Source organism: Anas acuta, chromosome 22, assembly GCF_963932015.1.
Source record: "Anas acuta chromosome 22, bAnaAcu1.1, whole genome shotgun sequence".
Taxonomy (NCBI): Eukaryota; Metazoa; Chordata; class Aves; order Anseriformes; family Anatidae; genus Anas; species Anas acuta.
This window is the reverse complement of record NC_089000.1, coordinates 3,170,367-3,194,524: the sequence shown is the minus strand read 5'-3', so window position 1 is coordinate 3,194,524 and position 24,158 is coordinate 3,170,367. Positions and strand designations below refer to the sequence as shown.

The 24,158-nt window shown below is 44.9% G+C and overlaps 2 protein-coding genes and 1 long non-coding RNA gene across 3 annotated transcripts; 1 reads left to right on the top strand and 2 right to left on the bottom strand.

The window, feature by feature from the left end:
- Positions 1-472: 472 nt before the first annotated feature.
- Positions 473-1,596, bottom strand: LOC137843431 (natriuretic peptides A-like). Its single transcript, XM_068658683.1, has 3 exons — positions 1,111-1,596; positions 735-1,008; positions 473-619 (listed from the first exon to the last, which is right to left on the bottom strand). The coding sequence occupies exons 1-3, from the start codon at positions 1,219-1,221 to the stop codon at positions 594-596; spliced, it is 411 nt and encodes a 136-aa protein (XP_068514784.1). The 5' UTR covers positions 1,222-1,596; the 3' UTR covers positions 473-593.
- A 2,104-nt stretch (positions 1,597-3,700) lies between these two features.
- On the top strand, positions 3,701-21,033 carry LOC137843497 (uncharacterized). The gene is made up of 3 exons (XR_011089557.1): positions 3,701-4,385; positions 6,693-6,840; positions 19,302-21,033. It is a non-coding gene; the product is annotated as an uncharacterized lncRNA (long non-coding RNA).
- On the bottom strand, positions 6,302-8,616 carry LOC137843495 (C-type natriuretic peptide 1-like). Its single transcript, XM_068658784.1, has 3 exons — positions 8,476-8,616; positions 7,047-7,364; positions 6,302-6,614 (listed from the first exon to the last, which is right to left on the bottom strand). Exons 1-2 carry the CDS (start codon positions 8,566-8,568, stop codon positions 7,059-7,061), a joined length of 399 nt encoding a protein of 132 aa, XP_068514885.1. The 5' UTR covers positions 8,569-8,616; the 3' UTR covers positions 6,302-6,614; positions 7,047-7,058.
- Positions 21,034-24,158: the final 3,125 nt, after the last annotated feature.

The following is a 24,158-nucleotide window of genomic DNA, read 5'->3' as shown; positions in this document are numbered from 1 at the left end:
TGCCTTGGGAAGCCGGAGCGGGCTGTGCAGTGGCTCAGGGAGCTTAGCACGGGTTAAGCCGCACTGCACCACCCCCGGGACGAGGGCAGGGAGGCTTCGCCGAGGCCGGGCTGGGTCGAGCCGAGCCGAGCCGAGCCCTCTGGCGTCTGTCCCCGGTGCTGAAGGCGGCGGCCCGGGGCCCGCAGCTCAGCCCCGCCGGCAGCTCGCTCGGAGAGCCGCCGAGCCCCGTGCCCGAGGGGCTGCTCCGTGCCCGACAGTGCCCGACAGAGCCCGACAGAGCCCGATAGTGCCCGACAGAGCAGCCACCACCCCTCCTGCTGCCGCAGCCCTCGGGCTAAAGCTGCCCCAGACCCGGCGGGATGCTCCTGCCAGTGTCAAGGACCCTCCGTGCAGAGGAGGAGATCTCTGTAGGGGCTTTCCGTGTGCTACACCGTGACCCCAAAACCCCACAAACCACTCTCAGACGGCCACGCTTTGTACAAAAGGTTTATTGCTGCGTACCCAGCCCCGCGGAGGCTCCGGGGGGGTGGGGGGAGCGTGGCTGCCCGGCGGCTGGACGCCGGCCCGGAGGCTCGAGGATGCCGGTCCCGACTTCAGCTTCTCCTTCTCCTCCAGAAACCTGGAAGAAAAGGGGCAGAGAGCTGCGGGGGTGCCCCAGCGCCTGCCCTGGTCCCCTGGGCTGTGGCAGGCGGGGACGAGCCGCGGGGCAGCGCCGGGTCCGAGCCGGGACCTACGGGCTCTGTAGTGGTTGCATCCCAGCCCCGTCTGAGCGCCGATCCTCTCCATCCTCGTCCCAAAGCAGCCGGAGAAATGCCTCCGTCGGGAGGAGGAGAGGAGGCTTCTCCACCGGCTCTGCCCCTCCGCCGGCTCGGTTGGGCTGGGGGCCGGGAGAGGGGTCCCCGGCAGGTCCCATTCGGGGCCGCCGTCCTCAGCTCCAGCCTCCGGCTCCTCGCCCAGAGCCAGTTCCCCTTCCTCGTCCCGCAGCTGCCCCAGCGCCTCCAGGAGGTCCTGGGGGGGGAAGGAGAGGGAGGGAAGGAGCCGTGGCAGGGGGACGGGGAGCCCCGCTCCTGCTCCCCGGTCCCCGGCCCGCCCCGCTCCCGGTCCCGGTACCTGCAGGGAGCGCAGCTCCGCGCCGTGCTCGCCGCCGGCTGCCTGAGCCCCGGCCCAGGGCAGGACGAGCAGCAGCAGCCAGGCCCTGCAGCACACAGCCGGCAGCTGCATCCTATCCTATCCTATCCTATCCTATCCTATCCTATCCTATCCTATCCTATCCTATCCTATCCTATCCTATCCTTATCCTTATCCTTATCCTTATCCTATCCCACCCTACCCTACCCCAGCTCGCCCGGTGTTTTTGCTTTGCCTACGGATGCCTCCCCTTATATCCCCGCTCTCTGCCCGCAGGGAGCTCAGCTGCCTCCTGCCAGATCCCCGCAGGAGCCAGAGCCCTGTCCCCCGGCTCCGATAAGGGAACTGGTTACAACTGGCCCCGCAGGTGACCCTCCGGGAGAGGGGGGTTCCCTGGGTGCAGCACCTCCTCCAGAGGGAGAGAACAGCCCCGAGACATCTCCTCCCCTCCTGCAGCACTCATTTTCCCGGTGATTTCCTTCCCCCCCTCTCTCCCCTCTCCATCACCGGTAGGTAGGAGGTGATGCAGTGAAAACACCTTGCGCTTTCTGCCGGTTTGCTCTGCCTGACATCTGCAGGCACACAGGAGCCGTGAGCTGGCCCAAGCAGGGTGTTGTTTTCCCCTCCAAGAGGTGAGGGATGCATCATTTCTCTTTCGTGGGAGAAATAAAAGGGGGGAGCTGTCTGTAGCAGTTCCCAACACTTTTTTTCTTCTCTGTGTAGATATTTTTGTGCTCTGTGAATAGACCAAGGTCTGAGGCTGGCTCTTAAATTTTCCTTCCTTGCAAGTTCATGTGGTGATGCTCATTGCCTTCCTCTGGCATTTCCCCCAAACCCACCCCTCTGTAGCTGAGCCACTAAATTTTTGGTGGGTTAAGTCTGCCTTGAGCAATGCTACAGCTGATCACTTTGCTGGACACGTTCCTAGCTCTCCAGCCATGCCTTGGCTGTAGCAGTGAATCAGTCACCAGCCTCTCCCCATGCTCCACCATTTTACCCTTAAATGCTGGTGCGTTCTGTCCCTCACAGATGGGGTTGGAGTGAGAAATCCCTATGGAAAAAGTGCTCCTTCCAGAAAGATCGGTGACTTTGCCCAAAGATAGATTTTGTAGGACTTTGGATTTAAGCTCCCCAGACAAAAGCGTTGCAATTACCAATTTGGCAACTGTAACAGGCGGCCACTTTGTATGAAACTTTCTCTTATTTTGCCTCAGAGCTTTGCAAGCACTTTCTTATTAACTTTCAGCATCTCTCCTGTGTGAGTGGCAAATTTCAAATATAAATGAGTACAATTTCTACTGGTCCTGGGGTGCAAATCAAGATGACCCTGTTAGATCCTTAGAGAATTCAGTGAGCAGAGCAGCAGACAGGGTCCTTTCAATCACTGCCTGGGTGACATTCGAGCAATTACAGTAAGTCTGCTTTCTGCACCCCTTGTTGGCTTAGACAGACACTCATAAATCTCCCTGGTTTCAGTAGATATCCAGTGATTTCTGCTTGGGTTTTTAGCTCAGAGTCTGTCTTTAAGCTCAGCAAAGCCAAAGCAAATCTTGCCTCTGACTTTAGAGAGTTTTGAACCAACCTTTTGTGGACTTTTACTGCCATGTGTTGCACAAGGAGCAACATATATTAAGTTTCTACATCTTCCTCCCCCTTTTGTGTGTGTATGTGTGTCTTTTTGTTCCACAAACTTGCTTTCAGCCGGCATAATTCATCTTAGATTGGAAGCAAACCAGCAACATCAGATGGTATGGGACCATGATCTCTGCATCCAGCAGTCTTAACAGCTGGCAAATTATTTTTTTTAAGGCATCACAGCAAAGAAGAATCTGGCAGAGAGAAATGAAGCACTTATTTTGAAAGTATGGTGCCTAAATGAAGGAAGGAGCTGTTATGTTGATACAGAATGAGAGCAGATAGCTAAGGTGAGGGCGTGGAACATCCTCCATTTTGCATAGGACAGGCAGGAGTAGGAAGGGGTAAAGCAGTGAGAGTGTACGTGACCAAGACAATTCAGCCCTCTGATGATAAACTAGACCAAATCTTGATTGCTGCCTAGCATCATTTATAAATAGATACCCAAAAGGAGACACTTTTGGGAAAGATATCCGTGTGTTTCTTTCTGTGTGGCAGTCACTTCACTGTAGGCTTTTCTCCTCAGCTACGTCTGTAACCCCAGCTGATAAATTCATGCTTAGCAGAGATGGAAATCACACAGCTAGAGGTGAGCTTCCCCTGTCTGACTGGCATGCTAACTTCAAAGCTTAGCCCTGATTATTTAAATGCTAATAAGACTAAGCAAATTACCTAAAGTACAAACACACCTGGCTTTGGTCCTAGGGATCTAATTAGGGAGCCTTTTATGTGAAATAAATTGTTCTTAGTTTCTGAAAAGTGGCTTTTTAAAATATTCACTGAAAATGCCAGGTGAGAGAATGGCACATTACAAGTTCAGCCTCTGTGGGATTGGAGCTCTTATCGGTCTCATCTTCCGTAGGACTCTGTTCATGAGCGGGCAGCTCAGTCTTCAACCTCTTCTGATCTCTGTTATTTTATTTGAAAATATTTGCAGTGCAGTGTAGCTGAGTTTAGAAACAGGATGAGGATGTTCAGGAAACAGACCCAGCAGCACTCGCCCTTTATTAGGTTTTTAGTGTATTCAATGTTGAAATTCTAACATCAAGAAGCTTTCATGCTTATGAGAATACACCTGCTCCTAGGGTTAGTGAGGGGAAGATCTCACACCCAGCATTGTTAGGAAGAAGGCAGTAACCTTCCCATTGTCACCAGCTGTCACAACACACTAGCTCTTCATTGTTTGACAGTGTAACATCAGGGGGCTGTGTGGATTAACCTTTCTACCATATAGGTTGCACCTGGACCAGCTTTAGGGCGAGCACGCCCAAAGAGGGAATCTATTTAAGAAACCTGGATGCTTCCTCTCAGGTTTCCTACAAGTAAGCATTTCCTTCTTCTTATTGTAAATTGCTGTGTATTAGGAGCAAATAAGGGGAATTCTCTTTCTGACTGTGTGAAGGTCTGTTAAGTTAGAGCAATGAATCAAATTTCTCTGCTCGTGTTTGTAAGGAGTAGAGGTCTTTGTACGATGGAAGCTGTGGTAAGGGAGAGTTTTGTCTGTATGGTCCAACAAGGCTCTAGACCTTCAGGAGGATTTGCCCCTGAATTGCTGTGCAGTCTAGGGGGCTTCCATTAAGAAAAGCTGTTCATGTTGATTGTGCTGCATCGCTGGCATGAAGGTGTGCATAGCCTGTCTATTGAAATGTAAATTATGCTGACAAATTGAGACATTATTTATCTTTTATTCCCCCAATTTAATTCTTCATCTGGGTGATGAAGTGCTTCATGTGCTAGTTGTTTTGCTAAGGAAAGGCAGCACAGAGTACAACAAGTGAATTATGTGGCCTATTCCATTGTTTGAGAGCTTGTGCTCAGAGGTGCCTGTGTAAGTGATGAGGCTATTCCTTGCCTGCAAGGGACTGTTTAGGGTGTTTTTGTTGTTGCTGCTGATCTGTTATCAAAGTTAGCTTAAATATACTAAGTAGCAAACAGCAGAAGACCTCACAAAGACTGATAACTAGAGAGGCTTCAGGATATGTTGTTGGATTTTCTGCTTAGGACTTGTGGCTCTGTCACGTTGTTGATAACCTTGTGAATACTGGTCTGAGGAGGTAAAGATTCTGAAGGCTGAAATAGCCATAAACAGGTAGAATTAATGTTAATTTCTATATATGCAAGAGATTGAAAGGAGTAAAGCTTGCAAGAAAATATAGAGAAGAGCTGTTGGTAGCTGGGGCAAGGGGAGACCCTCCATTAACAAATGATTCTGTGCTTTCTTGTCTCTGGTAGTCAGCTCTTAAGTGTTGAAATCTACTTATGAGCTTGTACTATTGATGTCCTTAATAGAGCAAGTCTGTGGCTAGAAGTGAAAGCTGTATATTGAAACACTAGCAAAGAAGCAAAATTTCCTAGTTTGGCTCTGAGTAGTACTCCAGCAGGTCCTGGATTGCCCTCGGTCCATGGGAATTGCAGTTGGAAGGAGCAGAACCAAAGCATAGAGTCTGAATGATCTGGACAAGTAGAAAGTAGAGTTCTGGATGTTCTGTGCAAGCAGGTTTTCTTAATGAGAGCTGAACTGCCAAAAAATCATAACACATACAGCTAGGGGATTGTTGATAAGCTTGCATTATGTATATGCTTGCGCTCTGTGTTTTTATCCAGGGGTCCTATTAGGACTAGGCTTATTACTAGAATATTTTATTCCAGGAGCATCTGTCTTGTGGACAAGAAAATGGGAGGAGTACAGCTGTGTAGCCCATCTGTCTGGAGGTATACAGCTGTGCCTTCATTTGTGATTGTTGGTGTAGATGCTCATGTGAGCAGCCTTACAGATTTCAGTGGAGCTGCCTGCGGGGTTCAAGCTCTTACCAACACCAGGATAGCACAGTCATGATCTTGGCAAACCAACTTTCATACATAATTCCTTTTTCTCAGGATGTTTGCCATGTATCTGTTCTCCAACTTGTTCATTGTTTGATTCAGTGAATACTTGGCTTGCTTTAAAAAAAAAAAAAAAGAGCAGATCAGATGTGTTTTTTTTATATAATCTTGACTTTGCAGATCATTTTTCTAACAGAAAAGTAATATCTGGATCTATATGTGGAAGAGTAGGGTACCTTTGAACTTTTGTCTAAGGTTAGCATTTTTTAGGAACAAGATGAGAGATACTAGTAAGAAACACATTTGTTTTCATAAAAACATCTAATTCCTTTGTCAATCACAGATCCAAATGCAGAGTAAACTCTTTATAATGATGTCTGTTAATACAGCTAACCTTTTAGTTCAAATTTAGTTCATTTGGTCAAAGACTTGGTGCTTTGTGTCCTGGATTCTGATTATTCTCTTGTGAAGAATGTTATACATATGTTTAGATAGTTATATCTTAACCTGAGTATAAAGGGCTTGTTTGGTTGTGTTTTGTTGTTGTTGTTTCTTTGCTTTTTTAAAAAAAAAGCTGTTAAAAATACATTTTTACCAGAAATCAGCTTTCAGAATATTTCTGACTTCTAGTGTACTGTGTTTAACTGCAAACAGCAACATTGCTTCACTTTCAAAAATGATATGTGAAAGGGAATCACAACAAAAAACTGAAGCAAATCCACCCGGTTATGGGAAAGAGTTTATTATCCATGACATAATGGAACTTGTTCATTTATACATTTAGTACATAGCAAAACAAATGTTTTGGTACTTAAATTTCAGATAGATGTTCACAAATCATTACTCTGGTACAAATACATGGTACAGCGATGGTGTATTGTATTCTCTCTCCCCTAAGAAACTCAAGGGAGAGGTGGGATACAACTTGTCCAGTATATCATCTGTAGATGGATTGGTGGAGCCAATGTGAATAAGGGCTGAATATATCACTCAGTGCCAACACGTCCTTTGAACCTTCAAAGACAGTCCTGTCAAGAAAGAGGAATAAGTAAAAGAAGTGGACGGGATTTCACACGTGGAAAGTAACTGATTTCTTACTGTTCTAGGGACAGGCTCATCTCCAATGTTCTGTTCAGAGGAGTTTCCTTGGATTGACACAAAAATCCCTAAGGAGCTGGTGAAAACCTCTCTGATCTGGTTTCTGTGGTGAGATGAAATGCATACATCTGACTTGGAGAAAGGAGTGAAAAGCAGGTAAAGCAGAGACATGGTTTTCACAGGTTATAAGTGTGCATCTGATGATAATGAATTCTGAAGAGGGTGAAATTAGTAAACTGTGTTTGCAATAGGAGGGTAAAAGTTACTCTAAGGCACCCTCTCCTGAATTAAATCAGGTCTTCTACATACTTATACAAGTTATAATCAAACATGCAGGCCATCAGCCCCTGGCTTTCTCTTACCATAGTAAGCAGTTAGCATCCCAGTCCACTCAGTGACCCAATTCTGTCCAGCTTGACACCAAAACAGCTCCTGGATACGCCCTTTTTGCTTCTGTCTTGGTATGGCTGGGGTAAACCTAGGAGCTCACCAAGGAACCTCCGGACAGCACCGTCCCCAGTGGACGTGCCCCCGGGCTGGTCCCTGGTGTTTCGGGTCCACTGGAACTCAGCATCTTGCTGATCAAAGGCATCTGTTGAGATCCTGTCATCTTGCTCATGGTCCCTTTCTTCAGAAACCAGGGGATGGTCCAATTCCTCATCTAACAATTTGGACAGACTCTGAGAGGAGAGAAAAAAAAAAAAAAGGAAAGGTAGAGGGAGGAGAGATGAAAATAGAGGGGTTTTGAGATCTTTCTTACTATTTTTGCATAGGCCATGCTTGGTGATAAGTTTGGAGAAACTTTTTTTGGTCTTGTATCAAAAGATGAAAGTACTGAAGTGATTTCTGAAGCCAGAGCTGGTCATTTTTAGCTGCTTCTGACCCACTAAGCTTCTCTGAGCTAACGCTATACTCCCACAAAATGCTGTAAGGGTCTCTATACACTGTTACTGTACTCTGTTAGTTCTGAGCTGACAAACTGCTGGTTAAGTCTTTCCTGGAGCTGGGAGTCTGGGGTGTGGGATGATTTGTGAAAGGCAATGAAAGAGGCTTGATCAAGAGTGAATATATAAAAAGAAAAAATGGTTTGGATACCTTGGAATGATATGAGTAGACAGAAGACATGCTGAAATTGGTGCTAGAAGGATTCTATGTGTTTTTTACAGGTTGGGAGGTTACTTCATATTTGGGAACACCAGATCACTAGTCAGATAACTGAAATGTGTTTGTTTTTTTTAATGACTTGGAATTCCTACACACAAATACACCCCTGTGCACGCACTTTCTTCCTAATGCTCTTCCTCTAGGGCCGCATTGCTGCACTGCAGAGCCAAGGAGGCAGTCTTCCTCTTAGTCACACAGGCCCAATCCATTAATTCTATTTTCAGTTTAAAGTAGGGCTTTGAGGGAAGACTGTGCAGTTGACTGCTCTAGAGCTATAGTTAGGAGTCCTTCAAGGCAAATTTCTTCCACTTGAGAAGTCTGTTGCTTCACTCAGTCATATAATGACCCTAAATTTGCAATCCCCAAACTGACCCCACAGAAAAATTAATTAATTTCAATTCCATTAATTGGTCAGAAATTTAAATCCATTAATTGATTACTTCAGTTTCCCTCCACGTAATAACTGTTTGCCCAACTCCTGCTTGTTTGCTCAATTCCTGCTGTCATGACCTCTTTGAATGTCTCCTACTGCCTTAGCTGGGGTTGGAAGAAAAATAGCTAATCTGAAGTGCCTAAATCCTAATAACATCAGTTTCTTTCAGTTCTATTGAGCAGCCAGTCACTTACCTGTAAGCTGGAAATAGCCTTGGTCTTTGCCTGGTTCTGACTGACAATAAGCAGCAGGAGGAATCCAGGGCAAAAAAGAAGTTTCAGGTTCATCTTTGTGTTTTGCTGTCTCTGTTTCCTCCTCCCCTTGAGTCACTCCACTTCAGTGCTGCTCTGTGTCTCCAGCCACCAGCTTTTATATCTTACTCCAACCCCTCCCAAGTCTACCTTTTGAGTTCCAGCCAGTGCAAGGATTGGTTTGAGGTTCTGATCTGTTTTCATCTCCCAAGAGGAGGAGGAGGAGGGAGGAAATAGTTATTCTTTTTTTTCTGGCATGGAATGAAAGGAGCATTTTACACTTAGGCAATGCAGTACCATTCTCTTGCTGTGAAGCTGAAGGTCTCTGCAGCCTGTGATCTTCCTGCCACTTATGTATGTCAGTTTGCTTAGCTCAGTGCTCCTTGTGTTGATCACTAAACCTTTCCTTTGTCTCCAGGAAAAAAAAATCCTTTCTGAGTCAGTACTTCTCTTACAATTATATTTGCTACTTATTCACCTGATTCCTTTGTCACTGTGAAGTATGAAATCAGAGGGACAGGGGTCTCAACATATGTTATTAGGAACTAAATATTATTACCTAATATGATAATATGGCGTTAGTAACTCATGAGAGAAAAGTGTAATTTGGAGAAGGGAAATCCAAGTCCTAAAAATATGACAAGTGGTGTTACAGTGTAAAATCTTAATGGCCTGAGTGACAGGGAGCATGGCTGAAACCAGGCTGACATGCATAGAAAGATCCTCCATGGTTTAAGGTGAGGCAGGAAGCAGTCTTCTCCCCTGGATACAGTTTAAATCATTTCCTCTGTGTTTTCTTTTTCTTAGGCAACTCATAATAAATTTGAAATTAGTCTGACAGGAAGCACAGCTCAAACATCTTTCTTACCATGTGTACGGTTACATTAAAAAGCTGTGTTTAGTGTATTCTCTTTTTTATTCTTATTTTACTCTGTGTGTGTGAAGTAAACTGATGCACCAGCTTCACGTAAATAGATTTTGTGAAGTGTTAGGGGGAGCAGAAGAAATAGAATCAGTTCTTAGCCAGGGCCTCAAGGGTATTTAAATCATTGCTGTTGGCCAGACCTCTCTCTAGCGTAGAGGACCTGGTAGATGTGTGGGTGCCCTGATGAAGATATATGTAGTTAATTGATCCTCCAAACACCATCTCTTCTGATGAGCTTTTTACTAGGTTCCAAATCAAGAAATGACTATTCCTTGGGCAATGGGGAAGAGCAGCAATGACATTTGTTATGTGTTTTCTGGGTGCTAGAAATTTGGCCCCCACTGAAAAATGAGAATGTTCATGAGTACACAGCAATACATCTTGGTCTTTTACTGCATTTTTCCACACATGTGGTGCAGAAAGTTAAAGGCCATTAGTCTGGATCTGTATGGAGGAAATGGAAATGAAGGACCATCTGGCACTTTTCATCATATCTTTGAGGTTAAGATTCTTGTTGGTACTGAAAGCTTGGAAAAAATAATTCTGTGATGTGCCAGCAGGTTTAACATTTTCAGCCTTTTTTTCATCTGCAGATTACTTGAAGACGTAATAGTTACATGTCTCTAGAAGTAGGTATTCTAAGGAGACAACTTATAAACATTCCTCTATCACAGAAAAGGAGGCCTGATGTTATTACATTGTTGGGATTTTTTTGTTGTTAATGTTGATTAAAACCACATTTGATCTGAATCTTATTAGAAAATGAAATCATAGCACAACTTCATCAGTGGCACATGAGCATTCCTCCTGGAGAAAGTAACTTCTCATTTCAGAGGACTGAGGTATGTACTTTGCAGTGTAACAGGATATTAGGAGAAGGTCAGAGAAGTTTCAGGCTCTTCTTTCTTTAAAAATCAGAGGGTTGTTTTGTTCATTTGATGGCTTGTTACAAGTCTCCATATATGTGGATAATTAATCTCCTTGGAAAACTTCTTCGAACTTTTTTTCATGTTTGAGCTCAGGACTTATAACTGTTTTATGAGGCTTCTGAACGGTCTCTCTGCTAACTGTTGGAAGCTAGCACTTGCTAGCTCCACTAGCACAGTGGTGTCCTTATCCATGACCATGACGGTAAAAATAATAGAATAACTTAAGATTGGAAAGGATTTCTGGAGGTCTTTGCTCCAAACCTGTACTAAAAGCAGAGCCAACTTGGATTAAATTGCTCAGTGCCTTGTCAAGATGAGTTTTGAAAGCCTTCAAGAAAAGAAATTCCTACAACCTCTTTGGGCCCTGTTTCAGCATTTGTCTGGCCTTGTGAACAAAATTATTTCCCAGCATCTAGTTGGAATTTCCCTTGTGCAACTTGTCATTGCCTCTCATCCTAATGCTGGTCCATAAACAGAACAAAAGGATGTTCCATCTCTCAAATCAATGCTACTCAGTGTGACTGCATTTCACTGTGCTGCATTACCTAGAGAAGGAGGATATCTTCGATCCATCTCGTCTGCAGCTGCCTTCAAATCAGACTTATTGCAATGGGCAGAAGTAGTTAGAAATAGAAAGCCATCCAGCAAAAATCTCTCCTTTACTGTCTGGGTCTCTTCAGGGTTCTGATTAGCATCAGAAGTCAGTGTCTGAATGTTCACAGCAATTTCAATAATTATGATTGGGATGGTAGAATTAAAAGGGTTTTCAAAAATAAACATTCGATAAGAAAGGAGAAACTCCTGAGAGCAGCAGAAATTATTTAGGGGGGCAGGAATTAATAGCTTTGTTACATTTCTGATGTAACTAAGTGTTCATTTGCTTGACAAGTCCTCCGTATAGGGTAGAAGGAGGTATGAAGAAGGCAGGTTGGCATGTGTTACTCATCTCCAATGGGATTTTTTTTCCTAGTTTACTGAGATTCTTCTGCTGCACCAGCAGAGATCTTACTAAAAAGAACAGGGTTAGGGCACACTGTTCCTATTAGGGATGTTTCTGCCCCATCTCTGCAGGCTGCTATGAGAAAGCTGGGTCCTAAATTTGATAGCATGTGGCATGCTTAGATAGTGTCATTAGAGCACTGCCACGGTAACTCATTATCCTCCTCTTTCCTAGCTCAGTGACCCCTTTCAGTCTCCCCATCCTTCCCAATTGCTCAGGCCAACATTTCCTGGCTTGCTGCAGCTGACTGAAAGGGCAGTGACGCGTTTGTAGTGCTTTCGTCAAAAGGGGATCGCCAAATTCTTCATGGAAACTGGCACAACGGGGCCCCTCATTATAAGACATTAACATTTAGCTGTGGTATCCAAGCAATTCCCTGGTTGTTCCCCTCCTTTGCCCTGTCCTGAGTCTTTTAGTAGCTGAGCTTGGCTGGTAATTACCCAGCCGCAGGTGCTCTGCTTGCTCTTCTGGCACTTTACTGCCTTCAGCTTAGATTTTTGTGTTGATAGCAAGGCCCTGTTGCAGGAGTGGGTGCGGGGGGATCTGCAGCCATAGCTCTCCTCACAGAAAAGGCAGTGGGCACAGAAACTACTGAGCTCACTTACCTGGTGCAAAGCTGAATGTGTCCCCTGGATCTGTAGCAGCATAATCCAGAGCAGAATTTGGTCCATTATCTGAAGGATGGCTAGGACTGTGTAGTGGAAGGAGCTCTGATCTCCCAATATCTTTGATAGCCTGTCTGCGGGGAATAACCCAAACCTGAACTTCCCTGGTGGGCAGGTCATCCTACAGCGGCCTACTGCATGCTTCTCCTCTCTCTGCTAACGGCCTGGTGGGGCACCTTGGCAGAGTCAAAGCCTGGACTAGTTGGACTCTGGCTTCAATCCATCCTTCTACCTCAGTTTGCCCTGTTCCTTCACTGATCCAGCCAATGCTGCTGTCATAGCCTTGAGGGCTCTCCTCAGGAGCCCTCATGTGAGGGATGTCAGCACAGGGCATCAGGCAGCCAGAACTCCTCAGCCTGCTCTGCAAGGTGTTGCAGGTCCTGAGCTCACCAATCCTGCAGCAAGGGCGTTATGTTAGCAAATTGGCAGAGCAGACTCATGTGTGACCAGGCTGGAAAATAGGGGATTTTTTGTCTCTACATCTATCCGAGAGGACACCTGGACAGAAAGCTGGTGGTATTGCCTCCAGTTTCACTCAGGTAGGGCAACTTCTCTCAAAAATGACTACCCAATGTTTCACCATAGAAGAGTAAGAAGGGGGAGAATATTAATTCATCATAGGGAATAAAAATGACAGTATCCAAATATTGATGTTGAAGAACATCTCTGCATTAATATACTACCTTTCCGCCCAACAGCATTTTCTGAGGGACTGAAAAAAACAGTAGGAGGGATTCTGTGCTGTCACTGCTCTTCTCTGGGGTCCCAGGAATGCATTTTGCCATTGCCTGATCTGACCTGCTCTCATTAATGCTCACTGATCTCTTTGATGAGGTGAGGCAGGGATATTTTCCTCTGTAACCCTCTGGGACGAGAAGGGGCCTGGGCCACTTGAGGATAAGGAGGGCAGCAGTCTGGCATTTCACAGCAGGTCATAGGTGGTTCTGCAGCATTGGGTTTTGATGGCAAAATTTTAATATTAGGTTTGTCAGGCACATTTATCACATTCAGCTGATGCTAATGAAGCCTAGCAGGGAAAGAACAGTGAGGGAGGGGATGATATAGCTGCAGACTGTACTCAGTGTTAGTCAAATGGCTGAGTGCTCTGCTCACTGCTGCTTGCTGGGAGAGAAGGTGGGCCCAATTCTGATCTCTGTGACAGCAGGAGTGGAAACAGAGCAGCCACATGAGACTTCTGTATCTGGCCTGTCGCTGCCAAGATCCAATTCTGATTCCTCTCATTATCTGCCAGTGTTGGTGCTTGGATGACATTAGAGAGAGAAGTGCAACATCCAGTGATTCATTGCTGGGTGTTCCTGGCCCCCTTTCAATGATTCATCTCTCGAAGGAGCCTTTTCTTCGTGCATAAGGGCATTCTTAGGTTCAATGGTCATGCTGTGTGGCTTGGTTCTAAAGATCCCTGATTCTGCTCAGTGCTAGTGTTGCTGATGGTTATATCAATTTCTCTGTAAACTCTTTTGACATCTAGAAGCCAGCTGCTTTTTCCAATGTACTTTAAACACAGAGTCGTTCCCCCCCCCCCCCCCTACTGGTGCAGCAGATGAAATCCTTAGTTCTCAAAGGAAAAAGTGGAGAAGGAATGGATTCAGCTGTAGATGTAAATAACAGTAGTAGAGCAGTGTAAAGTGGGTGAAGCATGAAAATGGCTGGAGACCAAGTATGAAAAACCCAGAAGTCTGTTAAAGGCTGTAATACTGGAGAAGTTTCTCAGATTAATCATGTCAGGATGACAGCAAGAAGGGAGGGGTTTTGTATTAGATAAATGTGAGAAGTTAGAAGGGGGGGTGAAGGTTAAGCAAACATTGTAGGAACAGCTGAAACAAACCTTCCAGGTTTTGGAGACACTGGTAAAATCAAAAAACAATTCGGAAATGAGCTGAGGTTTTTGGAGCAATGGCACAAGGTTGGTGTGTGGTGAGCGGCAGATGCATAGAGAAGTATTCATGTTCCATAAGTCCTCATCCCAAACTGTTATTTTAGGCTTAGCTTCATCTCCAGGGAGATGAACAGAATCTTACTGCGTAGTTGTTTTGGGAAGGTGGGGATGTCTACACAGGCAAGTTGTAAGTATTCACACTGCTTTCCTCCTCTTTGTTAGATACCTCTGGTATTTAAACTGAGATCTAATTGGTATATATATTATTCCTTACTGTGGGGAGATGGCACGTTGAGTGGGAGCTACATGAGATCTCTGTTGGTAAAATTCTTTGTGTGGCAAAGCATGCAGCTAAACCACATCTGGAAGAAGAAAGGCTACTACATTAATCCCCAGTTCATGAGCTCTGACAGGAGGAAGAGAGGGAACCATTCCTGGACAGCATGGGCATTACATATCCCCAGTTATTTTGAGCACAGAGGGAGATTTCCCCAGCAAAACTAGAAGACCAGTCTGGTGAGATCCCACCTAACCTCCTTACTTTGGGTTGGCTGTCTCCGTCATTACTGAGGTGTGTGGTGACCTCTTCTGGTGAATGCCTCAAAGTTCGGTTAGAATAAGTTCAGGTTTAAAAACAATCAAACGGAACACACACAAACCAACCAAGCAAACAAATCCACCCCAGCAGATTAGAAACTTGAGAAGTTTGGATAAAATGACCACTTCAGTCTGACTCATGAACAAACTACAGACAGTACCAGAAGAGGATGAGTGGCTCTATCACAAGCTTTAGCCTCTAATAACTATGTAAGAATGTGTGGGTGGTTCAGTCTAGGGAAGGCACGTGGTGTGTGTGTGATATATGAATGAGTATAAATGATGTATTAAAGTCTGTGTGGACAGCAGACTGTCAGGTGTTTTGGTGGGTGGCCAAGTGTAGATCCACCACTAGATGCATTGGTCTGGACTCATCATGGATTTTGCAGAATATCTCTGTAAGAAGAGGTGGCATTGAGAAGGACGTTTTTGAAGTCCTTTTGGCTGGGGTAACATTTGCCAGGTTTTTCTCTGCAACCTTGTGCATCCTGGAATATCTCTGGGCAGTGTCAACAGTGCCCATTGATTTAGAAGGTCTGCTAGCCAAGAAGCCAAATAAAGGGACAAGAGTTCACACTATCCCATTGTGCTATTTATTGCTGCGTGCCATTTGTCACTATTGAGCAAGCAGAATGAGAAGCCATTTCTAGAAATGGCTAAACAGCTACAGGAATGAAATGGCACCTGTCCTAAAAGTTGCCTGGGTTGTTTACTTCCCCTCTCCCTTTCCTGAATGACTGGTGATGAACCCAAGAGTAACTTGACTAATTAAAAATGTTGCTGTTCCATAAAGCCACTCCTCCACTAACAGTCTGTAGAAGTTGCTCAGCCTGTAAGAGAGTGGCACAGTGCATAACGTGAATTTTGCATTCCCAGGGCAGGATCCCAATTCCCTACTAGTTTTGACACATCTAAGACCTGTGGACTTTCCTTGATTGGAGACAGGTAAAAGGAGACAGCTGGATAGGTTTGGCCCTGCTCTTTGAGAAAAGGGAGGAATAAACAGGGAAACTGTCCACATTTCTGTTTATCAGAGAACTCGTGTGTGCATTATTCTTCCTTCTGTTTCATTTACAGTCCTCTTCACCAATGCTTCTCAACAGTTCAGGCACAATTGGATACGTACATGTGCCAGTGCTTGCTCACTAAGATTAGAAAGCAAGTGCTTCATGTCACAGTGTGGCAGCAATTAGTTGTGCTAGCAAGACTGTCCTGGAGGTCCGCAGTGGAGCGGGAAGAGAGCTCCTTGCTGCTTTGAGTGGGTGAGCAACAGTGAGAGGAATGCAGCTTCATGCAGCTCTTAGCTAAGCTACTCTTTATTAGTAACTCACTGTAGCTATGGTGATTCTTATCGCCCACTGTTCTTGATTTGACAACCCTTCTTTGTTTTCCCAGAAAATACTCAGTGTTCGCCAAGCCTCTGGAAATAGCTACATCCTTATGTGGTGGAGGACGGTGTGGCCACTGGCCAGAGGGGCAGGATATTTTAGCTGTTCCTTGTCAGCGCAGTGAGATGGGCGAGCACCATTTCAAAAACTAACACTTCTAAAGCCATGATAAGGTGCTCAGGCTACAGGGCTGGAGCCTGTGTTCATGCTTGAGATAAACTCCACTGTCAGCGCCACATTCACACCTCCCCTGTCACATTAGGCACCCCATGGTCCTGCCTTTCCCACTAGTCAGTTGCTACAAAGCCGCAGCAGGGGGGTATCAGGCCCTGTGACTTCGTCTGCAGAGTCCCCAGGGCTACATTGCTCCCTGTGTCTTTGTTGTGACATTGAGGTGGCTAAAGGAAATAATGTGTGTTGGAATAGATTTGTTACCTCTTCACCTTTCTTCTTCTTCCTTGAACCTTCATTGGACCCAGACACTCTCCTTTGGGAGGTACTATCTAGCCTTTACTGTTTTGACAAAAAATAAATGTGCAGGCTAGCTCTATGTCAGGGCTGCTTCCTCATGTGAATAGAAACATGAAATGTGCTGCCTGAAATGACAGGGATGGGGAGAAGGCAGCAACTTTTTAAATCCCAGTGTTAAGCCTGTCTGTGGATACCGAGGAAAGTAATAATTTCACTCCAAGTTACTTATAATCCCTCTCTGTAAAAAACAAAATATTTTGAGTCTAGTGTTTAATGGCTATGGATCAGACAGTTATTCAGGGATTAGAGGATTTCATGTAATTAATTTACAGAATCAAATGACACTTGTGTAATACAGCTGAATGCTATTAGAAAGCTCATAACATTTGCAACTGTGCCAATATGTGAAATCATTCTATTCAGGACTATTTGGGTTCAAGGGTTTCCTCCTACGTACATGGTGTCAGCTTCAGTTCACAAAAGAGTCCTTCTTGTAAAGAAAAGTAGTGTCACAACCACACTTCCAAAGGGCTTGTATGGACGAGGTTTTGTTGCCAAACTGAGGACGCAGAACTTAAGTCCTCTGTTCACTAAGTGATCAGACAGTTGAGGTTACTTCTTAAACTTATGTAACTGTCAACCAGATTGAGAATTCATGACGCTGGACCCTGCTGATCAATTGGACAGATACAGCTTCAGTTTTCTCTCTGTATATGTGTTTCAGTCCAGACTTTACAGGACTTTCAACTTTTATGGGGCTAAATTCTTTATCCTTATAGATGATAAAGCTCTATTGTTGGACTAGAGAGGACTGCTGATTGTGCTAGAAAGCTACAGGAGATGCTGTACCCACTTTCCTGTTAGTGATTTGTCTCCATGTCCTATTAAAAAAGGGCCCTAGGTGACATTTGTAAGTCTGAGCTTTAACACCCTGGTTAGGTTACTCCAGTGCTTTTAGTGCTTCAGTGCTTTCTGAAACACAGGAGAACCCACCAAAGGGTCTTCAGCTGAGCACTGAAAACCCATCTTTGAAAAATATGCCCTCCTGAGAGCCCTTCTTAATGTCAGGGGTCATGTCCCTAACAGCAGGTATATCAGTTTATTGTATTTATTTGCATCTAATTACATCCACGTTATGAAAATTTGTGAACAGTTGTCTATGCTGTAAACCCTTAACTGTGTTAAATTAAAACCAGCATAAGTACAGCTCCTCATTGCACATCTGATAGATGCCACAAATCCAGCAAACCAGAGGTAGAAAACGTTCTTAGCTTCCCTCCCCACTGGAGATTCTTCACATAACCTCTGCATTGTTTGACCAAGAGGATTTGTTTTACCATGTCACCTCCCTGAGGATAACAGCACATTTTCTGCTGAGTGTTGAAGTGTGAAGACCATTGCAAGCGATGACATCATATCTCAGGCCAGAGCAGATCAGGAAATGACCAAGAAGGCCTGAAATATTGGCCCTGGGAAGAATGAATGGAGGAGAGAAGGGATATGACACAACAGCATTCTTTAGCCTAGATAGGTCAGATGCACCTGACAAGTGTAATGAGACCAGGAGATCTTTGACACTTTAACACATGATATTTTTGTGCACAGAGATGTTTATGAGAGGTAGAGGTGAACTAGGGTGCAAATTCAGTAGCTGACATGCTATTAAATCATAGCTGCCCTTAGACAATAAAGAGTAAAGGGGATACAGGCCTGAACTGCCTAATTGCTTCAAATCTAAACTTCCTTTAACAATATGAGGCTTTTGAAAAAAAATCTTGGTCCCAGTCTTCCTACAACGAAAACATTAATTCCCTCCGGACACAACAAAACCACCAATGAGGATTGGTACGTGTAATAAGGGATATGGCTGGTTTGGGGGCTGAGAGGAGAGGAAGGTAGTAATGGGAAAAAGTAAGCTATGCTTGCTAGAAAATTTAATGGTATCTGCAAAAAGAAATCATTATAAGCATTGGTTCATAAACTAAATAGTTTCAACTGTTTTTGAACTGATGTAAACCAGAAGAGGATTTGATGGTTTAAAAAAAAAAAAAAGTAAGGCAAACTGTTTCTTTAAGGTCTTGCTTCATGTGTTACAAAGCTGAGGGCTTGTTTTGGTCCAAGGTTCCAACAGCAATGGGGCTTAACACTGAAGTCAGACTGAAGATGAATCTTCAGGCAGGACCATGTCAGTCTCATATTGCCCACAGCACAGGAGGCCTTCATTAAAGTCCAAACAGACCTGATTTACAGACAGAACTTTTGTTGCCTTGGTGCTGGTATTGTAAATAATCTGTTCTTCAAATGGCTAGAGCGCATTTCTGTGTTGTTCTTTCTCCTTGTTTCCTAGTGTCCTCTCAAAACCTGACAATTTGGTTGCCCAAGACTTCACTGCTTTTGAGTCTTTTATTCTATAATTTTATGGGACATGGGATTAGCCAGTACTTAAAGTATTGATTTGTGAATTGGAAATGTGCATCTCTTCTGTGATCTTGTCCATGGTCTAAGCAACTGTTTTTTCAGTGTACCCCCTGCATGATGTGTATGATCCTCCCCGGTTTTACACAGGTGATTTGAAACTAGGTTGTTGTCTGTGCAGCTTTGAAGGCATGGAGCCAGGAGAGAATAAGAGCTTTTGCAGATGCTCGGTAATTGCCTGATGACCAGAAAGCTTCTACTGGAGGAGAGGGGCTGCATTTAAAACTTCTATACCTCCTAACTGTAACACCGCACGGCTTTCCAGAGCTATTTTTTGCACATCCCTAATCATTATACTACTGTACTTTAAACCTCAAAACAGATCCCTACTTGTACAGGTCTGAGAGCTTGATTTGGTACCCCTTAACTTAGCTTCAAAGCAAGTACTTTCATTGAGACAACAAAATGTCCTGTCCTTCCAGGCTGAGATTCTCGGCCCAGTGCCCGCTGACTTGTTCCCTGATGATCCTGCCAGCTCGAGGCTGCTCAGCACAAGTGTTGGGGAGGCATGTGTGGAAGGCAGAAAGCTCAGAAAGCAGGAATTCCTGGAGCAGCAAGAGGAGAGGAGCATGACAGGAAGAAGGGGCTGCTATTTCGCTGAAGGGCCCATCACGAATAGTGCAAGAATAACAGTTCTCTGTCACGGCTCCAGATTCCCTTATCTGGGAGCGTCAAGCGGCGGGGCCTGTCGACACCTCTGCCTCGCGCCCTGCTCTGCACTCAGCCGCCTGCAGATACAGAGTGGCTTGAACAAGTTCCAGTGCTCGCTCTCGGAGCTTCCCAAGACCCATGGTTGCAGCAGGGCCCAGCGCCATCGGGCAGCCAGGTGAAATCACTGCCAACAGCCATGGAGGCGCTTCCTGTGTCACATTCCTCACTGAAGAGCCTCTTGCCAAATCCTTGTCGTTCTGCACGGTCTTTTTAGGAACAGATGGGCTAATTTTAGCCTGACCGCCACAAACACCTTCCTGAAATAGAGTCTGACTCTCTCCTGTCTCATGCATGTTCCTGAGAGTTTAAAAACAAATCCCTAGTCTTTAGGGTCCACAGCTAAGGCCTCTGTCAGCCTAAATTTGGCAGTAGGAATTACTGAGCAGTGCACTGGGGAAACTGCTGTCAGTGTCAGGCCCGTACTGAGCTGTATGGAATGTTCTAGCAAGGCAGAAGCTCAGGTGCTGGCATATCACAAAGTCATATGGTCCAATATGAAGTTGTTCTGTATTTCAAGGACTTTGCAATAGAAAGAAAACTTCTTGGCTAGCTGCAGCCAGGTATGACATCTACAAGTGTAGTGAATGGACTTAGTGTCCTCTGTGGTCTGCCTTGGACAATTGCTCTAATCATCATCCTTTCTTTCTGGGGCATGACTAGATAAGCACTGCCCTGGGAGTTAATAATCCTGCTTCTGGTCCTGTAGCAAAGTCAGTTCATACCTGTCTGTGCTCTACTTGAAGGATGTATGTAACACTGACCTGCTCTGAGAACAGCAAATGAAAGGCACTTAGAGAAGAATTAGAATCACTCAGATGAGGACAAGGAGCACAATCTCCACAAAATCACCAGGGTTTTTATGCTCCTTCCTTTTGCTGTTTCTATGAGCTTGAATCTGCAGGCTCTTGTGTTGAAGGATCAATGCAAGCCTGAGCTGCTGTTTCTAATTAGCAGAGTAAAAAGCTGTGTTGTTAAAGAGCTTTCTCTGGATAGGAAAGGAAAAAGGTTTTCAGGCAGCTGTTGCTTTTATATCACTCTTTGGAGTGACCCCCCCATCCCTTATGTTCCTTTAGACCTGCTAATTAAGCAGTTCCTTGTACCTGCAGGTCAGTTGATCAGCTAATGGACTCCCCACAGCCTCTGATGCAGCATGTCCTGGAGGGTAAAGAGGAAAAGGCAAAAGGCCCTTGGAGATCCAACTGGGTCCTGGGCTGGCTTTGCCCATGGGGCTCTTCCTGAGCAGTACTGAAAGCAAGCACATGAAACAGAAAGAACAAAAGCCCTGGAGGTTGTTACCTGGTATTTGCCGGGGTCCCTGGGTATATGGCTTAGCCTCCACAGGATGGGAGACTATTAGCCAGCTGAGCTGCCCAGCTTGCCATCATTCAGCTGAGACCTAAAAATACTGATGTCTCACATAAGGTGAGCGCAAAGTGGCTGGAGTTGTTGAGTACTCTAAAAGCCAAACCCTTGGCACCAGGCTGCAGCTGGGCATTAATGGATGAGAACAAAAGTGACAAGAGGGTTTCATTTGCTGACTGTCCCCCTAGGAGGTGGGAGTATGCCAGCATGTTAATGGAAGGACAGAAGGGACTTGAGGGACAGGACTTCTGCATTCTGGGTGAATGTAATTGAAACACCCCAACTATTGTACAGCCTAAAATAGCTTTTGCTCTGTTTTTCTAGTAGTATCATACAGGATTTTGGAAGTGTCACTGGCAAGAATTTGGTCAAACTGATTAATTTACATGAATTGTTTTTGTTACCAGTTTCCCACCCCTCTCTCACTTTGACACATTTCTTCAATAGCAAACTTCTTAACACCCCAAAAAGAAGTTCAGAGCCCAAAGGTTAAGTAGCTGACAGGAGGTCACTGAACAAGCTGTTAGTGAAGTCAGCCTTAATTATTTTTTTTTTTTGCTTCCACTTCTGAGTCTGGGCCATAATAGACATCATCCTGACTGTTCTGGAAGTTGTAAAAGTAGGAAACAGTCACCACCAAAGCAGGCTTGGGAGTCAGGACTTGCTGCTTTGCTAGGAGCCAGAAAGTACTCCAGGATATATGCTCTTTGCTATCTCATCCTATTCATTTGTCTCCCTTTTTACCTGCTCTCCAGTTTCAAGTGCATGTTTCCTTTTAATGCTCGTCTTAAAAGGCCTGTTTTGCCCTTCTTGCTTCTCTGACCTTCTTCATCTCAAGAGAAAAATGCTGTGGCAGGTCAACGACATTCCCTTCTTCTCCTTTCACTGCTTTCAGAAGCTTCCCTTGTGACAAAGTTTGTGGTGCTCGAGTAGTCTGGCCTCTTAATGTCCCCAAAAGGATGCCTTAAGGACTGTGAATGCAGCATACATCAGGCAGGTCTGTAATGACATCTGGCGTTCAATCTAGGAAAATGCTGATTATTGCCTCTCCCTGTTCTGGTGTTGTGAAAATCCAGATGTCAGCAGGCTGGCTGAAGGGGGAAGCAGAGATACTTGTTTCTAGATCTTCTAGGAGGACCACAACAGCTTCTTATTCAGACTCTGCATCTCATGTAACTCGGCAGGATGGCCAAAATTATCCATTTGATCTTTATGGGAATGAAGTGTAGCCTGTGAGTGGTACTGGAGGAAAGTTATAGATGAACTGGCTTCATATAGCTGGCTGAAAGAGGGGAAACATAACCCCCCTTTTCAAAAAGGGAAAAAAGGAAGACAAAGGGGACTACAGGCCAGTCAGTCTCGCCTCTGTGTCTGGCAAGATGATGGAGCAGATTCTCCTGGAAATTATGCTAAGGTGCATGGACATTAAGAAGGTGACAGCCAACACAGCTTCACTAAGGGCAGATCGTGTCATACAGATTTGGTGGCTTTCTATGATGGGGTTACAGAATTGCTGAATAGGAGAGCTACTGATGTCATCTACCTGGACTTGTGCAAGGGATTTGACACTGTCCCGTGTTATATCCTTATCCCAAAATTGGAGAGACATGGATTTGACAGAAGGGCCACTCAGTGGGGAAGGAATTGACTGGATGGTGACGCTCAGAGAGCTGCGGTCAATGGCTCAATGTTCAGGTGGAGATCAGTGACGAGTGGTGTTCCTCAGGGGTCAGTACCAGGACCAACACTGATTCAGACCCAGGCTTCTCAGTCCAGAAAATGTTTCATCTTACCAAAAGTCAGCCTCAGAGGTAAGCCAGCCAACCTTCCAAAATCTTTGGAAACCAAGGCACTGTATCAAAGCATCAACAATATGCATATAAAGTAGCTCATCACTTCCCACTTCACCTCTGGAGAGGGATTGTTCAGTTGAACCAAAGCATGTTTCATTAATAACACTAATTGCCATCTATCATCAAGAACACAGGGCCATTTTCCGCTATTTTCTAAACTAAAAATCCACACAGAAGCCTCTGAAGAGATGAAGATCAGAACAGGCTCAATTTTCCATGCAAATAATTTGCCTCTGATCTTGACCCAGAATTTTCATAACAATTGGAGCCAGTGTGGGGTTCCTGTGGCTCTGAGCTGCCCTGCGGTACCCAGCTGTCCCTCTCCTTCTCTTCTGGTGGGGTTCCTTTCATGCCTGCTTGGGAGGGCATATGTGCACCTGAGGCATTTTCCTTCACTGACTTTGACATTTATCTCTGTTCCCAGTCCCCCTTTTATCCGTATTTGATCCCACTTGCAGAGTGCTGACAGGAAGCAGATGAAAGGATTCAAGTCTTTCAGTATCCATACTGGCCATCAACCTTGATAAGGTATTATAGTCTTTCTTATTAGCCAAGTGAGTGCCCAGATGAGCCCTGAGATGCTCAGACCAGCTTCCTCTGAAGCTCATAAAACTACTTATATTTTAGAGAGTGAAAAAAAATAATGTAGCTTTGCAAGCTTGGCTTCCTTTTAAATACACACCTTTATTTTTGTTGCCTTTTGCAACCCTTAAGCACTGCCTTGCCCTCCACCAGGAAAGGTTTAATCTGCTAATATCCTTCTCTTAACACAGTAGTGCCCTACACAAGCCTGTCAGCTGGGAGAGGAGACAGGCCAAACCTTCTCCTGCACACTTCTGCTTCTGTTCCCTTCAGAATGATTACCTCACTCGGGAATTGTTCAAAACAGGTGGATAACAGGATAGGGTTAATTATAACAAATACATGCAGCCCACTAAAAATTCAATTTAACTCTGTGTGGAGTTTACTGATTGTACTGATCAGGAAGTAATTCAATTTTCTTTGATTTTTCTGAGTCAAGTCATACATAGAAGAGGAATTTGCTATGCGCTGCTCATCACTGCAGAGGCATCTTTTCCTCCAAGAAGAAAAGCAAACTACTATTTGATAGGAGAAATAGCTTCTCCTATTGTCTTCCATACAGCCAGACTGCATCTTTGTCTCACCGTTAAGTCCTCTGGTGACTGGGTAAGGGAAAAATACTCCCTTATCCAGGGATATTCCTGGATATTCCTCTGTAATAAAGAAGAGCTGGAAAAATAGAATGCCTCAGAGATGTAATACAAGTTATTTAATATTGTTCTCACTTCTTTTGTTCTCTGAAGCAATGATCAAAAAGAGTAATTTACTGTC

Excerpts from the sequence above, each read along its gene's own strand:
- LOC137843495 (XM_068658784.1), bottom strand. The coding sequence starts at position 8,568 with ATGAACCTGAAACTTCTTTTTTGCCCTGGATTCCTCCTGCTGCTTATT. Across the intron at positions 7,365-8,475 it reads AGGCTATTTCCAGCTTACAG|AGTCTGTCCAAATTGTTAGA; the intron begins GTAAGTGACTGG and ends CTCTCCTCTCAG.
- LOC137843431 (XM_068658683.1), bottom strand. The coding sequence starts at position 1,221 with ATGCAGCTGCCGGCTGTGTGCTGCAGGGCCTGGCTGCTGCTGCTCGTC. Across the intron at positions 1,009-1,110 it reads CGGAGCTGCGCTCCCTGCAG|GACCTCCTGGAGGCGCTGGG; the intron begins GTACCGGGACCG and ends TTCCCCCCCCAG. Across the intron at positions 620-734 it reads ATGCAACCACTACAGAGCCC|GTTTCTGGAGGAGAAGGAGA; the intron begins GTAGGTCCCGGC and ends CTTTTCTTCCAG.